We start from the raw sequence: 24,004 nt of genomic DNA, 5'->3' as shown, positions 1-24,004 counted from the left end.
ATTAATGATGACACTGTAATCCAAGAAGTCGCTGATCAATCAAGGGATTCCTATTTGTTTGTCAGGTGTCAAACACATGTATTTCAACAACACAATATTTTGCAAAATGGTTAACGTAACCAGTAGGCAAACATTGTCTGTAGTGATGCAAGAGTCTTTCATTTGAAGCACATAGAATTCGTGGTGGAGTATAAGGTAACCATGTTTTAAAGTTTTAGCAAGTAGGCCTACAAAAAAATGTAGGTATTACAAATTTTTACACAATTCATCAAAGTGTAGATAATATGTAACCATTATTATTTAATTAATTCGATTTTTCTTGCATAACACAAGACAATTGTGTTGTTGGATAATCGTTAGATTCCTTTGTGCGTAAAAATCTTGCATACTGGAAACTAGAGGGAAACATTATGAAGCACGATTTATAAAGGACTTTCTTAATCAGTTCTGCAGAGAAGCCAAAAGCTGTTGGTACATAGTAATCGTCTATTAACATTATTGACCTATAAATATAAAGTAGATACAGTCCAGATTAGCCTATTTATGTTAATCTTTATCTTTGTATTCTTTGGTAGTCCGAAAAGTCATTATCGAAATATTGTTATTTGATGTTGCTCGAAATTTTTGTTCGTTGGAGTTTCAAGATATCATCCCTTTCCTGTCACTTATCACTTTTGAAGGAGGGGGCAAGTGCCCCTCTGTACCCTGCTATATGTGCCAATGCAACACAATATATTAAAAATTTGCCCCCTCTAGGATTAACTTCGCCCCACCCCCTACTAAGAACTCCTGGCTACGGGCCTGACTGTATTTGATTAGGTTAGGTTAGGTACTTATTATTACGAGTGTCGATTACACAATTACGCAAAGCAATAAATCACTTGAGCAATGCAATGAGGTAGTCCGTATAATACTAAAGTACCGACCATGATAAGTCAATAAGGTTGGCAATTTTTGTTAGCCAAACCAGCTGTCTCACTGCGTCACTACCTTATCTGTTTTTGGAAACAGGTTTTCCGGTTTCATGTGTTCGCAATTAGGACATGGAATTATTTCTCACTTTTATGTGTTCGCAATGAGGACGATTTAGGCATTGTTCGCAATTAGGACACAACCACTGAATCATGTTTAAAGTTTTAAATAAGAGATAAAATTGGCAGGTATTATTCATCAACATATATTCTAACGGTTTTCCTTTTCTTACTCAGTAAACTAATGTAAATCCAAAAACAACGAATATGCGAAACTTCAAACTTCTTACAGGATAATTTGCGACAATTTCTACTATCAACAGTATTCATAAGAAAAAATGTCACGGAGTGAAGAAAATAATATGCTTTTTTTTTAATGAATCTTTTATATTTTCCTAAACACTTAAAACTTGAATTTCTTCGGGTGGGCAGAGGAATTTTTGGGAGGGCGCTTGCCCACCCGTCGCGTTGTCCCTGACTAGATACATTCCCGTTAAATCTTTCTCTGGGCATAAAGTGGACTTGAAATCGACTAAAGCAAAGAGGCATGGTTATGTAATCAGAATTAAGGTTTTGGTCGTTTTGGTGCTAATCAAGGAAGACGTCACGGTTTTAAGGCCATCCGGGGAGGCGCATGTTAGGCTTGTTTGAAGATATATCCGTTTCAATGCATTTATTTGCAGGGGTGCCCACAAGGGGTTTATGACGTAGATTCCGCCATCGAGATTTTTAGGGGGGGTTTCCCTCTTCAAACAATACAAAATTCAACATTTAGGTATGTACAATTGCTTATTATTAGTGTACATTTACTTCATTATGGTCTTTATTCTGTGGACATTTTTTCGTGCCCAGTGTTACGCGTAAAGCTGAAAATGAATGGCTGCTCGGTACGGTAGATGTCATTTCGGCAACATTTCTTGTACAAATGTGGCTTTTTAGGTATGGTATGTGGACATAAATATTTTATATGTTACAAAGTGCCATAATTTGTAAAGAAATTTAGTTTTTGTATGCATGAAAATAGATATTTTCTCGTAAAGTACTTACTGGGCGCAGCCATGTTGACTAATGATCGTCAACATTCGATTAGTTCGGTAGCATTCGTGGACTAGCAACCAATCACAATGGAGTGAATTTCTCCGATCCTAGAACCCATTGATATCAGCATAAGGATATTGTATGTGTATCTAGAGCAATTTTGTTTACAAAGAATTTGTTGTTTTTATTGTGCTGGTGTACACTTTTTTCCTTAGTGTCAGTAGACCCACTGCTCTAGCATATCGGAGATTGTAGTTACACTCGGCAGAGTTTTGTTTTCACTATTGAATTCACAGGTTGAATGTACTTCAGTGTAATCGAAGTGAACTGCAGTGAAACTATTACATTTTATTATAAGGGGCTAATAAGTCAACATAGTTCCAGTTCGGTTTAAAATTCTACTTCAATAATGTAACTTTTGAAGATAGTAGTTAAGTGTTGTTGGTTTTCAAGTAAGGTGTTGTGTTGCTTCATTTGCCAAGTCAGAAGAAACTACAATTTCTATACAGTTGTTTTTCCAAAATATGCTAACGTATCCTGCACATAACTATGAAGATCAATTTATAGCTCAGACAGATGTAAGCGAATATGAGATCGAATGGCACACAAAATTTCAAGGTGAGCTTACTTATTTGTCACTTTAGAAGGAAGTTTTAATGTCACCCAGCTGTCAATTGACATATCAAAGATGTATGGAACATATTTTGCATGCACAAAGTACTGTAAATATCATTTGATGAAAGCTGAGCATAGTTTATGCAATACTACAATAAATCAAATTCTATTTGGTCATGTAGTGCATGCAAATAAAGTTTAAACATTGTTGGTCCAAGTTCTAAATGTGTGATTTTCATAGGAGGATGTCTTTGCAGATTTGAGAATGCAATATCTGTGATTGTAAGTCGCAGATTATTATTTTCTGAAATGTTCTTTCATGTTGAAAATGGAGCATTATATCAACCTAACATGATAGTAAGTTCAGAAATGACCATAGCAAAGCATGTTGGTTTACGATCGTTTCATAAGAAAAATACTAAGAATATCAAGTCTTACTTGCTCACACAAGTATGAACAAGTTATCAGGAAATGATAAGGTAATGCTTGCGATTGTTTTATTTTTTTCAAATTCTCCTAGCAGGAAGACTTATTATCGTAGAATTTTGGCAATCTAATCATTGTCACACGAAATTTGAACCTTCCTTAAAGTAATGAGCACTGTTTGGATTTCGAAAAATGTTATTTATGTTGAAAAAAACATCTTAGGAATTACCTTACGCAAGCATGCACGCTTATCATGGACAATGTATTTTCCATTGACAAGCAACTGTAAGTATCGTAGACTAGTGGGAATTAATGTGGAAGTAAATCTTAACCTTGGTAGACTGCATTTAGGGAATTTATTTTAATGCAAAGAGAAACAAACCTGACCTGCCAAACCTAACTATGAAAGGATATATTTAACAATATCTTAAGTAATCGCTAAAACTCCACAGTATGTGTTTAACAGAAATAAAGATAACAGTTCCATATATCGGAAACACGTTAAAATCTGGTATTTTGTGTTTCGCATGGTTCGTTCTTACCAATTGTGTATTGTGGAACATAGTTCAAGTTGCCATTATGCTTTTTACACGAAAACAAACACAATTTTTCACATACGGAGTGATTTTTTTATTCCTTTCTTCGCTTCCTTAACACACAATATGGCGGCCACATCTTGACTCATGTTGTGGTTATGCAGTGTTTCCAACCCTCTTCACCGAAAAATACCTACTATTGTGTTCGTCACCAGTGGAAATTGTACATTATGCACAGGTAGCTGACGGATAGCCGCTTGAACCATTATGAACGGTAGCTGACGGATAGCCCCACGAATCATTTCCGATAAGGTTAGGTTTGGTTTGTTTAGGCAAGCATAGTGAAAAAAAATGGGTCATTATCACAGCGCTACATTGCTACTCGCCATTGAGGCCAAACATTGACAGTGGCTTACGTCATCAAACATACACAGCATGCAGTTCACATAGCGAAAGCAATGGCAATTATGCATTGGTGAGTTATTTCTCTTGAAAAGTACATGATTTCCCGGTCAAATAGATTCCACGATGGAAGAAAATACCTCGATGAACGTTAGAAAGCTTGCAGAAACTCATTTCCGTAAGTAGTTTCTTCTGTAAATATGAAGAAATGTGTTCCCGATATACGGAACTGTTACCGAAACAAATCGAACCATATTACAAATGCATTCGTAGTATGATGAAATCTCAGTAAACAACTTGGGCCAATAATAAACCATGGAACATGTGTATGGGGTGGAAAGTAAGCAGTGTGCTCCTTTCTTATAGATATGTAAGGAATTTGTATTATATAGAATAGGTATATGCATGGTGAGAATCCTGCAATTGGAACTTGAACCAATGTTTCATGGTAATATTTTTCAGCATGGAATGCAGTAAGTAATGATGTCTTTGTAGGGTAGAGCATATTTTGATACTTTACCAAATTTGTTTAATTTTAATGGCAGCCTTTATGTTCACTAAGAAACTCCTTGATGTGTGGTACACTCCTGTTCACATAAAGTGACATACTTTATAGAGTTAAACAGTCAAACACGGTCACATCATCTGAACAGGAGTGTACAAGTGATATTTCTTGTGAAACTGTGCATGATTGAATGTATGTATTTTACTCTTAGTAATTTCATGATGAAAGTTGTGTGAATTACTCACCAATTTAATATATATATATATATATATATATATATATATATATATATATATATTAATAACTTACGTTTTGCGAGTATCTAGGTAACTCCTGCGACGTTTCGGGATGCAACTGCTCCATTCCTCAGGCTGCTCACGTTTAGGTTATGTATAAATCATAACCACGTTGAACTCTTCATAGGTACAGGATGTAGGATTGGTAAAAGGTGTGGTTAAAAAACAATAAAAATCTAAAACCCAGACTACCATGCTGTTTCCCCGATTACAAACAGCTCCTTGGAATTGTAAAACTGTGAATATCCACGGTCCGCATGTGCTGGAAAACTCCTTTACCAATCCTATATCCGAAACGTTGCAGGAGTTACCTAGATACTCGCAAAACGTAAGTTATTAATATATATATATATATACACCGTACTCTTAGTAATTTTACAGGGTGGTTCTTCCGCTACAAGACCATGAAAAATTGAATATCCCGAAAGCCATGCATTTTATTTAGAACTTACGTACATGAATACATAGATTTGTTCATGATAAGTATGCCCATATTACACTGTCCAGACAAGAGTCGAAATCTACCAGCATATCTGCAGTGAACACATGCTCGGCCACCGTGTACCCATTCCTCTGCATTAACCTCAAACCTTGCACACTAAGGAAACCTTGAAAAGAAACATGTAGACCGGTAAGTGTGCACTCCATCTTGTACTCTACAGAAGCCAAAGATACCGTATCAAGTGACAAGTACAGCCAAAAAGGAAGAGCGTAAATGACAATGCGGCAGGTCATTATCACAGCGCTACATTGCTACTCGCCATTGAGGCCAAACATTGTCACTCACCATCAACTGACATGATTTCCTGCCTTTCTCAAAATATAAGGTTCTTTTTCCTCACTATGAAGGCACATTTAGGGGATGTGGTGGTAGGGCCCTACACATTCTCGATCTTGACCACTTTGGATGTGATGTGATCAGCACTATGCTCTTGCTGCCTTTAGCCCCCAGGTATCCATTGATTTGAGGCTGGGTGGGCCCCAGAGCTTCTTTATGCGGGGACAAGGCCAGAAAACTTCCGACCTTAGATCACCCATCTTGGGAATCGAACCTGTATCTCCCACATGCCAGTCAGATGCCCTACCGACTAGACCACTGCAGCTTCCGACACAAGGAGCAGCGGACGAACTTTGTAACGACTAGTGTCCAACTGGAGGATGTTTCAGATTGATGGTTAAAACATCTGGTTATTATAGGTCGCGGGTAATTTGGGTATATAATTTAGCATTTTTCAAAATTAAAGCCTTCTAGTTAGTACCCATGATAAAATTTTTTAATGATCTTGATACGAGGTGTGGCTAGAAAGAAACCGGATTGATGTTGCTGTCGACAAACAGCAAGCGCGTCAAGGTCAAGCGGTGCATGGGTGTATAACGTGATATCCTGCCTATCGACTGTGTGATTTCCCAGGGTGCGCGGCGCTCAGTTCCGCTGTAGCTTGTGGACGAAGTGAACCGTACATCTTTGCTCCGTCGGAAAAATGTTAAGTGTGAAATTGGAACAGCGTATCAATGTGAAGTTTCTTATGAAACTCGGAAAATCCGCCACACAGACTTACGGTTTGTTGAAGGAAGTGTACGGAGATGAGTGTTTATCACGCACACAAGTGTTTCAGTGATTTCAAAGGTTTATAAGGCCGACTCGCGTCCTAGTCGGCCTTGCACGTCAAAAACGGAATCGAGCATTGCAAATGTCGGTGAATTGATTCGAATTGGGTGCCCGAAGGTCAAACTGTCAACCAACATTATTTCATTACTGTGCTGACGAGCCTTCGTGGGCGAGTTAGAAGATGACGACCTGATTTGTGGAAAAGCAAGTCATGGATTCTTCATCAGGACAATTCTCCTGTCCACACGGCATTGCCAGTCAAGGCTTTTTTGGCCAAGTGTGGAATCCCAGTGTTAGAACATACATCCTATTTGCCGGATCTTGCTCTGTGCAGCTTTTTTTTTTTATTTCCAAGGTCAAATCAGCACTGAAAGGAACCAGATTTACAACCGTAGAATCTGTGAAAACTAAAGCGACGGATGTCATGAACATGTTTTCAGAAAATGGTTTCCAGCAATGGAAGATTCGTATGGAGCAGTGTATCGATACTGCAGGGGAGTACTTTGAAGGGGATAATGTTCGTATTGTACAAAATAACCAATAAAAGATTTTGTAGCAACAGTCCGGTTCACCACGTATATGTTAGCAATCTGACTTTCCCCAGTGGTTTAATGTCACTTTTATAAAAAATAACCTTCTCCATAGCAATACTTTGTTTATCTGTACCCAAATTACTCCAGGGAAATGTGGGTATAATATGAAGCATACATTCTAAACTTACTTTGAAAACATTATTTAACCAAATTATCCCATCCAGAGGTAAATGCAAGTAACCTAGAAAAGAAAAAATATATTGATGTGCGAAGACCTATTATTTATTTATCTAATTAGATAAAATGAATGAAAGGATGAAAAATAGATAAAACGTTGAGCCTAAATGAAGTTACAATAGAATAGAATTACTTGTTAAATATTAAAATACCTCCCATTAAAGTCAGGAACAGAAAACACTTGACAGACATCTCCTTCATCCACCCACTCAATATGATATTTTTGTGGAAAGACATAGAGGTGACCTTGTCGTTTACATTTCGTAAGAAACTGGACAGAGTAGCGATTTCTGCTCTGAGCATCTTGGGCTGTGACCTGCCCCCTGTATTATTTTACAACCTGTCCATTCACTTTGGTATTTACAGCCACCCATGACCCTGTTATTATATTACATTCTAATAAGCTTTATTATTTCTAATATTCTTTATATATGTCGGTGGCATGGTCTAAAAAAGAACATTCAGGTTAGTTTTGAGATAACCAATTGTTGCACCCAAATTACCCCGCGTCACTTAATTATAATTTATTTAAAAACCCTTTTTGATACATCAATAAACTTTTTTTAAAATATGTTCCTGAATTATGTAATGTACACATACCTTAGTTTGGGAGCTGTTTGATTGCATTTTTGTGAACTGCAAACTGTTAAAAATGGTGAATCAGCTGATCAAAATTTTGACTAAAACTTGTTTATATATTTTTTTCTGTAGACATCAGTGTTGCCAACTCAAATTTTCCACATAATATCATACAAAATACTGTCACAAACAATATATGTGAAATTGGCATTGATACTCAATTTAGTATTAAATATATTAAAAGAAATAGCACTTATACTCAAATTACCCCAGTATACCCAAATTACCCCAACCTACCTACCCTATGACTTTTTAGGAGTCTGAAAACAGACGATAATTGAAATTTTCGAGATTTAGACTTTTGAATATCTGATGGTATTTTTCCTCTGAGCCACCCCTGAATTCCTCACTGAATGTTGATCACAAATTGATGAGGGAAGAGTACAGGGAAATTCACAATGGATTTTGCCGAGATTTGTTATGAAATATGGTGCTTACTTTCAAGCAGTCCTAGTCTGATTCATTTATCCATTTTGTTTCCTCTTTCTAGAGTTTCATTGTGTTTTTTTGTAACAAGATGATGCAGTTCTTACTCTCTGCTATTATCATATTTGTTTTATGGCTGTTGAAATTTGGCCCATCTTTTGACCTGCCATTTTTGGAACACCCTGTGTTTATTGTCACATGCTATATTTTAATTTCTTTGTTATAATTTTTCAGAGTACACAATGTCACGGAATCACAAGGATAAGTATGAGAATTCAAATCCACGCAGATCACACACCATCATGTCAGCAGAAGAGGCAGCAAACGGAAAGAAATCTTATTGGTTGGAACTGGAGATAACAGGTTAGATTCTGTGCAGCCCCCCCCCCCCCTTTTTATATACCCCATGTATTCCTTATTGACAAACAACTTCAACTTGAAGTTTAGGGTAATCAAATGCAAGTTTCTACTTTTCCTAACACAAGCATAATCTTCAGTCTGTCCTGTTCCCACTAATATATTTTTCTACACCATCGGAAGTTTGATATTCGCAAGAGAACATGTAAAGCAATACATCCATAAGCATAACGCTAAGTTTTCTCCTCCATCTACAACCATTTCAGTGCACAGACGTCTCTTTCCCCAACTTGCCGCAGAAAAAGGTCTGTGAGGGAAGGAGGAGTTTCAGGAACTTGCGACTGGCTGGCTGAACGTGGAAAGTGTCCCTTGCGCCCTTATCTAATGCTTTTAGCTTTTTGAGCCTATGACCCTATGTACCTACCCCCTCAGGGAAGTGAAATATTTTGCATGCTTTACGAAGATTGTTGTTCATGAATGTTTTCAGTTGTTTTTAGCTTGCGGAAATGTGTTGTTGTGAAGTAAAGTATATTTGTTACTTTAGCACGAAGCAGAACAGCGTGAAGCTTCGTGCAAGTGAATATAGCACTCAACACGAGATTCCACAACAGCAGCAGATGGGGTGTTGTCTCTTGTTTCATAAATGTATTATAAAATAAAGTAAATTAAGCACAACAATCAAAATAGAAATGAAATTATCGTGGGGAGTGTTAGATTTCTTGGTGTTTAAAATTTTACATCATGTGGTTGGGACTAGTAAGTTTGGTGCCGATAGCAATGTTTTTGTTGTTAGGTCTGCTAAGTTTGATGGTGTGATATTTTGCATGTGATGTTTAGTTATTTGAGTGTACGTGCAACCAGTTTTTGCTAATGAAAACTGGCGAAAGTACTCTTGAGATGGCAGGTTTTTCCTTACACATGCCATACTTTGGGATCAAATATCTCTGTTATTTGTGTTTTCTGCTTGCTGGAACCAGTTTTATATTACGTAAAACGTGGTAACCTGTCGATTAAAAAAAATGATGTAATTCTCAAGGCAATACAGTGGGTCAACAGCCTCAAGTGGGCCTCTTACACTGTTTCTGATGAAGTCTTTAGTGTGCCCTTACCTTTATAATGTATTGCGTGTTTCTTATGCAGGTCCCTTCACAACCTTACACTTTAAGCTTTTCTCAAGGGGCTCTTTACACGTTTTTAAAGTAAGGGTTTTAGATAAGAGGATGTTTTTCTCATACACTTTCAAGGGTGCAAAATGGTCATAATTTCCATTGCACCCCAAAATCGCTGGTAGAGATATTTTCTTGTTATTCTCTGTAAAATTGCATTTTTAATTCCGAACACACTATTTGTGACAGTAAGATGAACTTATTGTGTGTCAATTGTTGTTATAGTTTTGTTAGTAATATTTTAAAAATTGCAAAATATTATTATTATTAATAATAAATTAAACTCCATTGCAACATTCCGGACAGCCAGGGCCTACCAAACAGCTTTTCATTGGATCGTGCGTGTTAGGAGCCTGGCACTGCACTAACATAATACTTTCCATTTCTTAATCACCATTATCTCTAGTAGGTAGTACAGCACTCTGCAATGTCAGGGGTCCCAGGTTCAAATGCCAGCCTGGGGATGTGTGTCCTGTTGGAGTGTACCTTCATCATATCATCACTCATCCTCATCTTTACGATTAGCCAAAAGTGGCAAAAAAAATCAAAGTAAAAAAGAATTGTAATCGAAGGACCCCCATTAGTAGTCATGTTGAAAGATGGTAGAACATTGTGCCCGCTGTAGGCACTTGTACTGATTTGAGAGCATGTTCCAATCCAAGAATTGTGCAGGTTGTAATTTCCTCAGAAAAAGCTTTAATCTTCCCAGTGCTTTATCATCCATGTTGGAAGATGATTTTTTTTTTTAACATGTTTGTTTTTAAATATGGCATGACTTACACCACATGCCATCATTTCACTAAGTTTTGGCATGTACTTATTTTGTTCTCAAGCTTTCACCGCATCATGTGGCTTCCTCAGGAGATAGGACAAGTATAGTAAAGAGTTAGAGTAGGAAGGAGTGACAGGGCACTGCTTTGTTTGTACCTTTTATCATTTTTTTAACCTTTAACAGGCCTTTTGATGAAATTTTTTCAGTGTTTTCTTACCTTTTTATGTGTTGTATAGGTCCCTTTCTAACGTACACTTTTATCCTTTCTCAAGGCCCTTTTTACACCCCTCTTTTAAGGATTTTGGATAAGAATTGTCCCCATATAAACTGAAGGGGGCAAAATGGTCATATGTGACGACGAACAAAAAAAATTTGTATCATCAACTCACTGTACCCCCTCGAGAATCATGTTAATTTTTTTATAATCAACAGATTTTGATGTTTTATGTAATATAAATTTGGTTCCAGTGTGTGGAAAACGCAAATAACGGAGATATTTGATCCCAAAGTATGGCCCGCATAAGTGAAAACCTGCCATCTCAGACTGATTTCGCCACTTTTTATTAGTAAATTCACACTAAAATTAGCGAATGAACATGTCAGAAATTCCTAACAACGTAAAATTATAGTTGCTGTTGTGGAATATCGTGTTGGATGCTATATTCACTTGTGGGAAGCATTCGGGCTTGTTCTGCTTCATGCTAAGGGGAGGAGATACAGTTACGCACCAGTTGTGCATTTACTTGAATATTGCCCGAATGAACACTGCTTCTAAAATAAACTGGGTATATGCAAGAGTATGAATTTCTTCCCATGTTGCAACAGGAAGCATTTTTTTTTATGTTGATTATTAAGCTGGACACGATGTTTGTAAATTATGATGAATAAGATTTTTTGAAATCGCATGTAATCCTTATGGGGAATCAACTTCAACATCAAGTTACGGCTAATTAAATATAAGTTTCGACTTTGCTGCTTCTAAAACATAACTTCAAACTGCATTCTTTCCGTTGATATCTCTTTCTATGCCATTAGAAGTTTGATATTCCCAAGAGAACAAATCAAACAATACTCCCATAAGCGCAATTCATTTCTCCTTGCCTCCTACAGCTATCCTGGCAGTGTTTCCAAACCTGGTGTACATAAAAAAGCTAAATTTTACCTTGAATGGAGTTGAAACAGTCTTTCAAGAAGCTAGGTTTACAAAGGCTGGATAAAGTGCCTCCTAGGGTAATGTTAGTTGTCAAGGAGGTGGGAGTGCTGCTATTACCGTTACCTCAAAATTGATGACAATTTATTCTTAGTTTTCACAATCTACATCCGGCAGCATTACCCATCTCAATAATCCATCGATGGTCGTATGAAATCAAAAATAAAGGATTCCTGGATAACAATATTATGACATCTTCACATCAGCCATGGCACTATAAAAAAAAATAGCTGGGGAGGTAAGGGGGGTGGGGCGACACATCCAATATAACAATATAACGTCACGTGCCAAATTGTATAATCATGGCAAAAGTTGGTATATATGATCCAGAACCTGGGATAGCATCACAGTGGGACTTGGGGGCAGGCATCCAGTTCACAGCCAAACGAGTGCACAAAGGAGCCATAAGATCTGGTTCCAAGAGAACTAAGTTGGCAACACTGCCATAGAGGGAAGAACCCAGTGGAAACTGTTCTGCATGCTCTTAAGGTAACATGATTCAGTAACATACATACTTTACTTCACAATAACACAGTTCCACGTGTTTTCCATGAAAAACATTAATAAGCAACGTAATGTTCTTAAACCATGCAAGATATTTCACTTTCTCAAGGGGCTACAGAGTGTCAATTGTACCAAAAATTTTAATTCATCATCATTTTTATTCATAGGACATTCAAACTCTCTGTAATCTATTAAATGATACTTCATGCTTCCATCTCCAAACAATGTTTAAAACTGCATTCATCAAACAGCTAAAGACTTAATAATATTGTTTTTTACTTCTTGTTGTTATTGTTATGTATGTATTTGGGTGTATGCATGCACCTTGTTAAGTTCTATTGCATTTCAATGTTGATATCCTGACATAAGATGGGTTTATCCTGTACTCAGGATTTATAAAATAATAATTTAAAATTGAAAACATATAATTGCTTATAGAAAAGTGAATAATCTATATTCCTTTCCCGGATTCTCTGGAGTAAGAGAACGCGTTTGCGTTCTCGGCGCATGTTGAAGGGTGTGCGCCTCGTCCAATGACCGCGCGGAGGGGAGGGGCATCCACGGGAGGGTGCGACTCGACTGCTCATTCTTGGTACAGTAGTTCCGTAGTAAACATGTCAGCTCGGAAGTCTAGGGGAACTCTGCATTCAGGAGAGCGCCGCATAGTGTTGAATGTGTTCGAGAACCTATTTGAACGAGGTGGTAAAACAGTACTTGAATGTGTTTTGGAGACAGCTGCCCTAACGGGAATTGGGAAATCCACCGTCTATAATATCCGGAAGGAAGCGAAACAATCGCGAGGAAAGGATGGAACATCCCTGTTGGAAACGCCGGGCAAGAAGCATCCGAAACGAGCTCAACGATTTGCAGACTTCGATGAGTTTGCGCTAGAGGCATTACGAAGGCTTAAATTTTTGTTTCTCAAGTCTACCTTTTGATAATAGTGATTCATGTGGTAGAAAGAGGGAGTGGATATTCAATTTTTGTTACTTAGCGTCGCTTTTCTGCCACTTCTAGCTAATCGCAACAATGAGTGATGACGTGAAATTGATGAAGAGACACTCATAAACAGTGCCGCAACCACAGGGGCAGAGGGCATTGCCCCCCCCCCCCCCAACCTTGGACCGAAGTCCATTCTAGGGGAAGCAAACATGGAAGTAAAAAACTAGACTAGGAGAATCTAAGAATAGCAGGACAATTGGGTAGTCATGATGGAATTAGTTTCTAATGTGTTTCTTGCATTTTTCTTCCAGACGGCCAAGGGCATTTGCAAGGGGCACAGAGGGGCAATTGTCCCCCTTCGATTTCAAATTTTATACAAATAAAAATACATTTCGTAAAATTTTCTTGAACGCTTCGCTCGCAATCTCTCCTATTATTGTAGTCAAAGTTCAGAGCCATAGCTATGGGGCGGCGGGAGTCGGCCCTGGGAGCCAAACGATCTATAGTAAAAAATGTTAAAGATAATGCCATGGCGCTCCGTAAAGTTATTTGCGCCCTATTAAAAGAATTTCTCTCTATGAAACTTAATATGAAATATTAATGATGACACTGTAATCCCTGAAGTCATGAATCAATCAAGGGATTACTATTTATTTGTCAGGTGTCAAAACATGTATTTCAACTATAATATAATACAATTCACACAATATTTTGCAAAATGGTTAACGTAACCAGTAGGCAAACGTTGTGTGTAGTGATGCAAGAGTCTCCCCTTTGAAGGAAATAGAGTCCGTGGTGGACTAAGGGACCCATGTTTTAATGTTTTAGCAAGTTCAAAAAAATGTATTACAAATTTTTACACAAATCATCAAAGTGTAGATAATATGTAACCATTAATATTTAATTAATTCAATTTTTCTTGCATAACACAACACAATGGTGTTGCTGGATTCTCGTTAGATTCCTTTGTGCGTAAAAATCTTACATACTGGAAACTAAGACGGAATCATTATGAAGCATTATTTTGAAAGGACTCACTTAATCAGTTCTGCAGAGAGGCCCAAAGCTGTTGGTACATAATAATCATCTATTAACATTATCGACCTGTAAATATCAAGTAGATACAGTCCCTATTAGCCTATTTATGTTAAACTTATACAATATTCCAAATTCTTTGGCAATCTTGAAAGGTCATTATCAAAATATTGCTATTTGATGTTTTTTTGTTTGTTTGTTTGTTGCAGTTTCTGTTACTTATCTCTTTTGGGGGAGGGGGCAAGTGCCTCTGCGTACCCTGCTATATATGCCAATGCGACACAATATATTAAAGCCCCCTCTAGGATTGACTTCGCCCCCCCCCCCTTACAAAGAATATTTGGCTACGGGCCTGACTGGCCATTGTTGAGAATAAGAGAAGAAATTGGCAGCAGAAAGCGTTTAGCTTTACGGCCCTTATACCGCGCAGCACTTCGTTGCTTTCATCCCGCACCCTTCCCCACCCAGTCTGGCCCCGCCCACAAGCTTACCCCTCTGCGCGTCGGTACTCCAGAGAATCCGGAAAAGCAGTATATGTGCAAGCAACAATTGATTCTGTGGAATTAAGTCATAAGTACATTGTATTAATTGTTTGATTTACTTGTCTATTTTTTTCGGGTAATCCAGTATCTCATTGAAGGCATTGCTACAAAATGTAACTAGCTACATTTTTAAAAATAGTTTAGCACAGTTTAGTGAATTAGTGCAAATGGGGGCATTCCACAGAAAATGGTCCTGCTTCATGTAAATAACGAACTGAATGAATCAGGAAGTTATTATTGTTTTTAATTGCATTAAAATGTTTGTGAATGCATATAATTTGCATATTTCACCAAAATTATTTGCAATTGTAGCTGATATGACAAATGAAGTCAAACTTTGCTGCAGTGTTGAAGCATCACACAAGTAAACTGTTTGTACACAATCAAATGACTCGCGAACAAGTTGTTTAATTGAACGCCTAAAAGGAAATGACTTCAGAGAAGTAATTTTTCTCATTGGATGTAAGGTTTGGTCGAAGAATTTGTATTTAGGATTCGTTCTAAATAATGCTTAATCACAATTATACAAAGAAGAATGATGACAGCAGTGATTAATGTGATGATAGAATATATTAGACAACCAACTGTAAAACATACTGTTTTGTGTTGATCTTAAATTGAATTTTAGATAAACACAATGAAAAGCAACTATCTGTATATCTATGGATATGAAATTTTTATTAAATGATTATTTTGTGTTCACATTGTTTTTCTGGTGTGTCAGATTACATTTACACTATTAATATGGAGGAAATACAGTAGAACATTGTTTATTCGCATGTCAATTATCCGCAACGTCAGTTATCAGCACACTCAAAAAAGCAAGATTCAGTTTTGAACAAAGTTAACCAATTTCTTCAATTGTACATTGGATCGAGATATGTTTTAGTTTTTTTTAAATGGAGCGACAACCCTGCAGAAGGAAAGTTGAGTAACGGACTCTGCAACAATTAAGCTGAAGGGTTGGGAACACCTGTACTGTGTACTGTATGTATAAAATAAATCTGACCTGTATGTGCTTTTCTTTGTTAAATAAACACATGTTTGATTATCGGCAAACATCGTTATCTGCATAACCTTCGGTCCCAATTAATGCAGATAAACGACCTTCTACTGTACTCAACATCACACTTCTTTCGATTTTCTAATATACCCTACATCTTCCTGTGGAAATAAAATTATTATTTTTGTTATGGCTAATTGCTAGCCTATTTATTTCTTTTCATGCCGTACACACTGCCACCAGGCTTTGGTAAAATGTGAACCTGTCCAATTTTTCTTTGATCGTGTACATGTACAAGTTCAGACCATTCAAGATTTGCTGTTCAACGACTTTCAATTGTCGATAACTTAACACATTTTCGTTAATGCTTTTTGTGCATTCAGGCTATTTCATCATACCCAAGTGTTTCCCCCCACCCAATTCTTAGCAGACACCACAATGTACCTCATAATTGTATGAAATAATTTCTTTCTGGATATTTAACAGTACATTTTATGTGCAATTGTCATACACATAATACTGGAATGCTCCAAATGCAGATAAGCATCAGTTGCACAGAAGAAAAAAATATACTGTTTTGCAGCAATGGCTTCAGTTGGTCTGCCTGAATCCACTGGGATGTGTCTGTATTGCAATTAAGGAACCATATTGGTTGTGTATATAATTGGTTATCTGCTTTTAAGTGTCTGAAACATCTCTATTTCACAACATAAAAGGTTTCTATTTATTTATTTTATTAATGCATGCAAATGTTAATAGAAATGTGCTTCTCTACTTTTTCAGGGACTATTCGAAACTTGAGTCCCAACTTGTGGAAGTTATCACATTTAACTACTTTGTACCTGAATGACAATTGCCTTTCAAGACTTCCTCCAGAAATTTCCAAGTTAACCCACCTTCGGCACCTTGATGCATCAAGTAATAAACTACGTAGCTTACCAGCTGAGCTTGGAGACCTTATTTATCTCAGGTATGTGTTGTTTATGTATTTACAAGATCTCAATTGTTCTATTCTCTCTTAGTTTATAATTGGATCTTGTCTGAAGTCAAATATCCTACGTTCAACTTCTGGTTATTGCTTGGATATATCCTGCGTTGGTAAGGAAGTAACCATTGCATTGTTCTATCATCTGATTCGTTACAGTTAACATAGAGGAGTAAAACAGAGTTATGTAAAATAGTCTGCACAATGCATTTGATGTGACGTAATACAGTGCAAACCCGATTTTTACATGTTTGATTTTACATTTTCTCGCATTATGATGAAATACACACACAGAAAAATTACATTCACATAGCAGGGTGAGTAGCCACACAAAAACAAATCATCTTGACAGTCCTTATTTCATCATATAGTTTAGTTCTTCGTCTGAGGAAGACCCTGATACAGGGTTGAAACGTTACATGTTAAGTGTTTTTATATCTTAATAAACTGCCTTCTTCAGCAACTTAGTGTTTTTAATATGGAGACAAGGCTTAATTATACTTCAATCCTGATGGTCCCAATACATAAATTTTATAAAATTTTCCTTGATTTTACATTTTCCTGTATTTTAAGTTTCTTCAGCTTGGTCCCAAAAAAATCATAAAATCGAGGATTCACTGTAGCTGTTTTCTACCTAAAGGACACATTCTTAAATGTATGGTTCCTTTCCTCATAGGAACTCTAAAATTTTGTTTGTCAAGCATTATGAGAACAATGGGGATCTCCTGGAAAGATGTACTGCAGCGTAAAACTAGTTTACTTGAAATTCCAAATACTGGTTTCAGATAATAGAAATTTCAGACAATCTGGAATATATTGTAAGAACCACATGCTGTTGTGACAGGAGCTCGATGACTAAACTTGAGGATCTACATACGCTAAAAAGTAGCAAGATAATGCCATAAAAATCTTTAAAATGTGCACTAAAATATTCAAAATAAAAATGAACTTGAAAAGTGACTACTCATGAAATTTTGAATATTGTTTTTACATTTATTAAACCAGCCTCTCTCTTTGGAGGAAGAAATGCCACAAAATGGTAGCATGTTTTTCTCCTGCCCGTGCGTTGCAAATACAGGTGATTTGCTTTATTTTCAAATCATCTCCGAGATCTCAAGTTACAACATGAGGTGCAGATGATACAGCACTGCTTTGAAGGACCAGTGCGTATATATTTGTTTCGCCTGTGTTTTCTGTGTCATTGTTGTCAATTATAATTAAATGTGTTGTACTCAGCACAGCTTCACATTAGTTATAGTTCCTGGTATTCGTATCGTATTCGCAATATTTAAAAACGTCATGTAACTAGAACGTTTCTTCATAACAGCCATGACCACATGCTACTACTACCACCTACTGCTAACTGAAGGTAAGCAAGGGATGTATCCTACATGCAGCAGTCATACTGGAAATGACACTGGCACCCAATTGGTAAATTTAATCATGAATTGCATAGTTTTTCATGCTGTTTCCAGTTGAGCCTTCTTTTGGAATGCCACTCTGGCGCAAGGATTAATTACTTTTAATTCAAGCTTGTCTTAATTATCAAATTAAATGTTTTAAGATCATATTTCAAAATGTGTAGCTTTATCTTTGTTGAATTCATGGCTTCCTTATACCATATTTGAAAAAAAGAAAGGAAAGAGGCTGGCTCGTGAGAAAAGGGGCCCTGCCCTCACCCTTCATGACCCTCACAGGTCTTTCAGAGGATGCAAGTGAGGTCTGTCCTCCAGATGGTGAACACCTCTGATGTGGACACCTGTAAAGAAGAAAATAATTTGAAATTAGTACAGTATCAAACCTAACAAGGGAGGAACTTGACTATCACAGTGACATAATGATGTAATAAATGAACTACATAAAACTATCCATTACTTCACTATAACACATCTCCTTGAGCTAGAAGTATAAGAAAATATTAATATTAAATACCATCTTCATAAACAATGCAACATTTACCACTTTCTCATTGATGACAGAGGGTCACCAGCAGTTAGGTTTTCTTTTTTTTTTGTGTTTTTTTGTTTTTTCACATCGTAACTGTATTTACTGGTCCCGTGTTTTAAAGGAGTTAATAGAAAATATCTGTCAAAGGAACTTGACTCATTGTAGTTTATTTTTATGTACAAACATTGCATGTTAATGTAGAACTATTGTCAGTAACATGCAAAAAAATATTCTGTACCAATGCTCAATGTATGATCTGCCAAAACCAGCATCTAGCCTCCCTACAATTTCCACAACTCTGTGTAAGGTTACAAGTGAACTTTTAAACTTCTTATATAAAATTTGAATGTCCATTTCAGGCATACTGCAACTTCTTGTTCCTATTGTTTACCCTTGGACCAGTGAATACTAGTACCATCTACACCAGGCATGTCAAACTCAAAATATGAACTGGGCCAAATAATCAGTAGTGTTAGATAGGGCGGGCCGCAAGGAAAAAAATTAAATTATCTTTAATACTTTATTTTAAAGAATGGCTAACATAACACTTTTAACATAACACTTAATAAAGTATATTGAACATTCATTGAAACTTGATCATTGCTTCTTGCCTGACAGCTGGCATCTTTTTTCTGCCACCAACTTATCAATATCAGGAGACATCTTATTCAAAGCAGCTACTTTCAGAACACAGCTAAGATGAACGTCTGAAAATCTGGATCTCGTTGGTGACTTGTTTCCTTTCGCGAGTGAGAAAAGTTTTTCACACTGGTAAGTGCTACCGAACATGGAAATTATTTCACATGAAAATTTGCGGATTTCTGGAAAATGTGCAGGCAAGTACTTGTAAAAGTCAGGGATACCCACTTCGCTGTACTTTTGTTTCAAAGTTGAGTCGCACTGAATTTCAATTACTTCCATCTGCAAATGTGCTGCCACTTTTTCTACGTCAGTCGTAAACAGGGCTGAAAACAAGGAGATCTTGTCTTCAAAAGAACAAACATCGTGGAACCTTTTCCCGAATTCAGTATTCAAAACCTGAATTTTTTCGGCGTACTTTTTGTACAAAACAGGGTCCTTTGAACTTGATCTGTATTTAGAACAAGTTGGAAAGTGCGTCAAGTCTTCGTTTCTTAACTGTTTTTCCCAAAGCAATAACTTACGCTCGAATGTTTTGACTTGATCATTCATGTTTGTGATTAATTGATCTTTTCCTTGCAGTTTTAAATTTTAATGTTTCGTTATATCAACAAGAAAGGAAAGATCTTGTAACCACGTTGGTTGCGAAAAAAGGCTGGTGTCTTGTTCTTTCATTTCCAAAAATTGGCATATTTCATCTTTCAAGAACCATAGAACACGATAGCCAAGCACACTTCTGTGTAGTAGGGCACTCCAGAATATTCGCTGTCTAAATCTGTTAAGAAAGCAGAAAATTGTCGTTGGTTTAAGCCACGGTATCTTATGAAGTTGATAGCTTTTTTCACAGGCTTCATCACACTTTCCATGTTGATTACTTTTGAACAGACCTCTTGGTGAATGATGCAATGCACATGATGGAACATGTGTTTATCACAAGTTTCACGAAATTCGTATTGCAGTTATGTCACAAAACCATTGTTTTTTTCCCGTCATTGAAGGGGCACCATCTGTAGATACACAGGATAACTTTGACAGAGGTAAATCATACTTCTGCAAAAGTTTACGAACAGCAATAAATATATCCTCACCGGTAGTAGTGTCATGCAATGGTACAATGTCCAATAGCTCCTCATCACATGCATGAAGAAACACAGGTAAGTGAGCTACACCACGGATGTCTGTACTCGCATCACAAGCGATGGAATAAGCAATGAAATTTGACACTTTTGTTTTAATTTGATCACTCAAATCACAGGCCAGTTCGGTTACTCTTTCAGCAACCGTGTTGCGGGATAGTGAAATGCCTTGAAAAGCTTTTATAATTGCGAGATTAACTATTTCAGCAGCTTTTACCAAGCACCGTTTAATAAACTCGCCTTCGGCAAAAGGTGTTGACTGTTTAGCTATCAACTCCGACAATGCGTAGCGTGCGCGTACCACAGCTTCGCTTTCTTGAGCTACTTTAGTAGGTTTTTGGGCGAAGGCAGCTTCTTCCCCTTTCCCTTCAACCCTCCCCTCATTCTAGATTCCGGGGTGAAACTGCGCAGGCAGACTACTTAGCCTTGGACTCTGAACAACTGGTAATCACTACATTCGTCAACCACCCCAATAATGCAACACGACCACCCTTTTTCACCTACCGACTGGTATATCCTGTCCAAGAGGAAAGCGTGTGAAATTTCACATCGTCTTATATAATAACACAGATATTTTAGCAACTACTACATCTGAAGGCTCTACTATTTAAAAACAGGTAATAGCAAAGGGGCCGCACAAAAATATATCGAGGGCCGCGTGTTTGACATGCCCGATTTACACTAATTAACCTTTTGCATTCCGAGCGTCTCGATCGAGATCCTCTGGCATGCTCGAATTTTTTACGTTATAATGTAGCTAATTTTGGCTGGATTTGTGATTTTCTTCTTTTACATTTTTGTTAACACATATTCTGCACCGTAAAGACTCTTGCACGTTTTGTTCTTCGAAAAAAAGGGGGGGGGAATGGCAGCTTCCTTTGAAACTGAGTCAGTGGCGCATGGACATGTCCTTTGGGGGTACAAGTCGTGTTCTATTGCTCGTATGATAATGGTGCAATTATTTTCTTGTTCCAGACATGCCAGCGATCATTTCCATGTGCATTTCAATGTGTATTTTGAGGGCCTCCCCGATCGCGCAGTGGTAGCGTCGTTGCCTTGTAATCAAGGGATCCCGGGTTCGATACCCGGTGGAGGCACATAGTGGTTCGGATCTCATTAAACTATAGGTCCAGTCCCGATTAGCCATACTGTGCACAAAGTGGACTTAAAACACCAAATCAAACCAAACCATGTGTATTTTGACAAAGTCCTGTACTTTGTTGTCCAGGGGCAGAGGAAGAAAGGGGCATTTTTCTTCAGAAATTTTGGAATTTTGTGGTTCCTCCCCTCCCCCCGCATCCATATATACACTCAAAGTGCATAAATTGTATGCAGTTCAAATTAAAGGGCTGCATAGTCTGGCTTTTACCTACCTGCTGCCCACTTGCCTGCAGGGACAAGTATACCTGCTCGCCTGCCCACGGCAACGAGTCGACTTGCATCTTTACCCGGGTTCTTGGTCTTCAAGGTGCTCTGTGCTTACAAGGTAACTGGGCATTCACCAAGACCCGGGCACCTGCAAAACCTGCTGCAAGAAAACAGCCCTCCGGCAGCGTGTCGCTCCAGGTGTTTCATCACCACGTGGACAGGTGCAGCCAGTGTTGCCTACTTACGTAGCTCCTAAATCCTACGAAGTCCTAGGAGGAGCTCTCGCCTCCAAAAAGAATTTATATACTTAGCGATTTCAGTTCAGCGCAAGCAGTTTTTATCTTATTGCCAGGAAATGCATGCAATATTACAGCTTCATTTATCTAAATGAATGATGGAGCAAACACAAATCTCCTCACTGAAAACTAATTGTTTTTCATTGCATGGTGCCTTAACCAGGCACGCAGTGGTGCAACCAGAGGGGGCAGGGGGCATTGCTCACTCCTTGGATGGAAATTAAGTCTAGCGGAGGGGCCAGGGTGGGGGTCAAACATTAAAGTACAAGAAAAAACAGACTAGCAGAATTTAAGAGTAGCAGGGCTAAAGGGTACTCAAGATGGAATTAATTTTCATATTTTTCTTGCATTTTCCTTCCAGACGGCCAAGGGCACCTGCAGAAGGGGAATGGAGGGGCAATTGCAACCCCTTGATTTCAAATTTTATGAAAGTAGAAATATATTATAAAATATTATACAGTCTCATCAAGTTCAATGCCGTAGCAAGGGGGTAGCTGGAGTCGACCCTGGGCGCCGAACGATCTAAGTGGGAAAAGTTTTAAAACAGAGAATGCCATGGCGGCCCGTGATATTATTTGCTATTAATGTTGGTTTGTTACGAGTTGGATGAATTGATTATGTAATGTATTTAAATAATATATATGCTTGAATGAAATTTTGAATATGTACACAATTTAGTGTTAGCATATGTATTTCTTATTTTACGTCGCTCCATGTGAAGAGAAAATATTGTAGATGGAAAAATGTTACATGCCATATGTATGTACATTCGGAATTCATTTATCATGCACTTTCTTTCTTTCAAAAGCAGTTTGTGTGCTTGTTTTCCATTATTAGCTAATGTGAAATTGACGTGTTGACAATAATATTTCTAATCCTCTGTTTCAACACAAATGCATGAGAACCGACTTCTACCCCCTTTTTGCATGATTTATGAGGATAATAATGCCTTTCATGCTACTTCATTACTATTATTGTTATTGTTGGTATGTTTATCCAAGTACTTGCCCCCCCCTCCCCAAACGAGGGTAACGGCAATGCTCCTGGCTGGCTACAGCCCTGGTGTTCGCAGTAGAACAGTGTGTTGTTCGAACGTGACGTGACATGTTTCAGTCCTGCCCTACATCCCTATATATACGTATATTGGTTGTTTACGACATATACTTATGGATCCTGTGCCACGGAAAACCTATTTCAATGTGTGTGTGTGGGGGGGGGGGGGGTAGCAACATTTGTAAATCTCATTTCATTGGCGATGTGGCTTACGAAGCTTTGAGTTCCCTTGTTTAAGTACTGAAAATCTATTGCAGTTGGCAATGCTGCAGACAGGTGTGCACCCGGTGCACAACGTTCACAAGTATTATTGACCCAGTGAAGGATAAAATCAAGATAAGTAGCATACGAACAATGAAAAATGCAGCCATTATAGAGACAACTACAAAAGAGGAAGCAAATTGGATCATAAATAATCAGATCCTAAAAGTGAAATAAAAACAGAACCTACTAAAATAAGAAAGTTTACGAAGTCCCATCCAAGAAAACAGAGGAAGAATTTTATGAAGAAGTCTACGCATTAAATTTAGAAGAAAAAGTAACGTGGGAAAAGTACTCAAAAGGCTTCAATTTAAAATTGAAAACAGGTCCAAGGAATAGGAAAACCACACACGTTGTTCTGGAGGTCACTAATGAAATAAGGAAGATCCTACTAAATTCAAAACGAATGTACTTACCTTTCTTGTCTTTGACTACAAAAGATTATATTGTAGTAGCAAAGTGTCACAAATGCCAGGATCTTGGGCAAGTACTGTAAAGGCAAACAGGCATGTGGGTGCTGTGTGGTGAAGAATCTCGTGAGAAGAGCAACTGTGA

At 37.6% G+C, this 24,004-nt stretch overlaps 1 protein-coding gene across 4 annotated transcripts in view; it reads left to right on the top strand.

Moving 5' to 3' along the window:
- The first annotated feature begins 1,821 nt into the window (after window positions 1–1,821).
- The window catches only part of twin (CCR4-NOT transcription complex subunit 6-like twin), a 226,233-nt gene continuing 204,050 nt past the window's right edge, over window positions 1,822–24,004 (top strand). The window contains exons 1-3 of one of the 4 annotated variants that reach the window (XM_083142075.1): window positions 1,822–1,910; window positions 8,468–8,596; window positions 16,548–16,734. In XM_083142075.1, coding sequence (XP_082998201.1) covers window positions 1,868–1,910; window positions 8,468–8,596; window positions 16,548–16,734 — 359 coding nt within the window. In that variant the 5' untranslated portion in view covers window positions 1,822–1,867. The other 3 variants (XM_083142076.1, XM_083142077.1, XM_083142074.1) reach the window with 3 other exon arrangements.

Source organism: Lepisma saccharinum, chromosome 20 (genome assembly GCF_977018435.1).
Source record: "Lepisma saccharinum chromosome 20, izLepSacc3.1, whole genome shotgun sequence".
Taxonomy (NCBI): Eukaryota; Metazoa; Arthropoda; class Insecta; order Zygentoma; family Lepismatidae; genus Lepisma; species Lepisma saccharinum.
The sequence above is the reverse complement of the archived record's forward strand: the minus strand, read 5'-3'. Positions and strand labels throughout refer to the sequence as shown.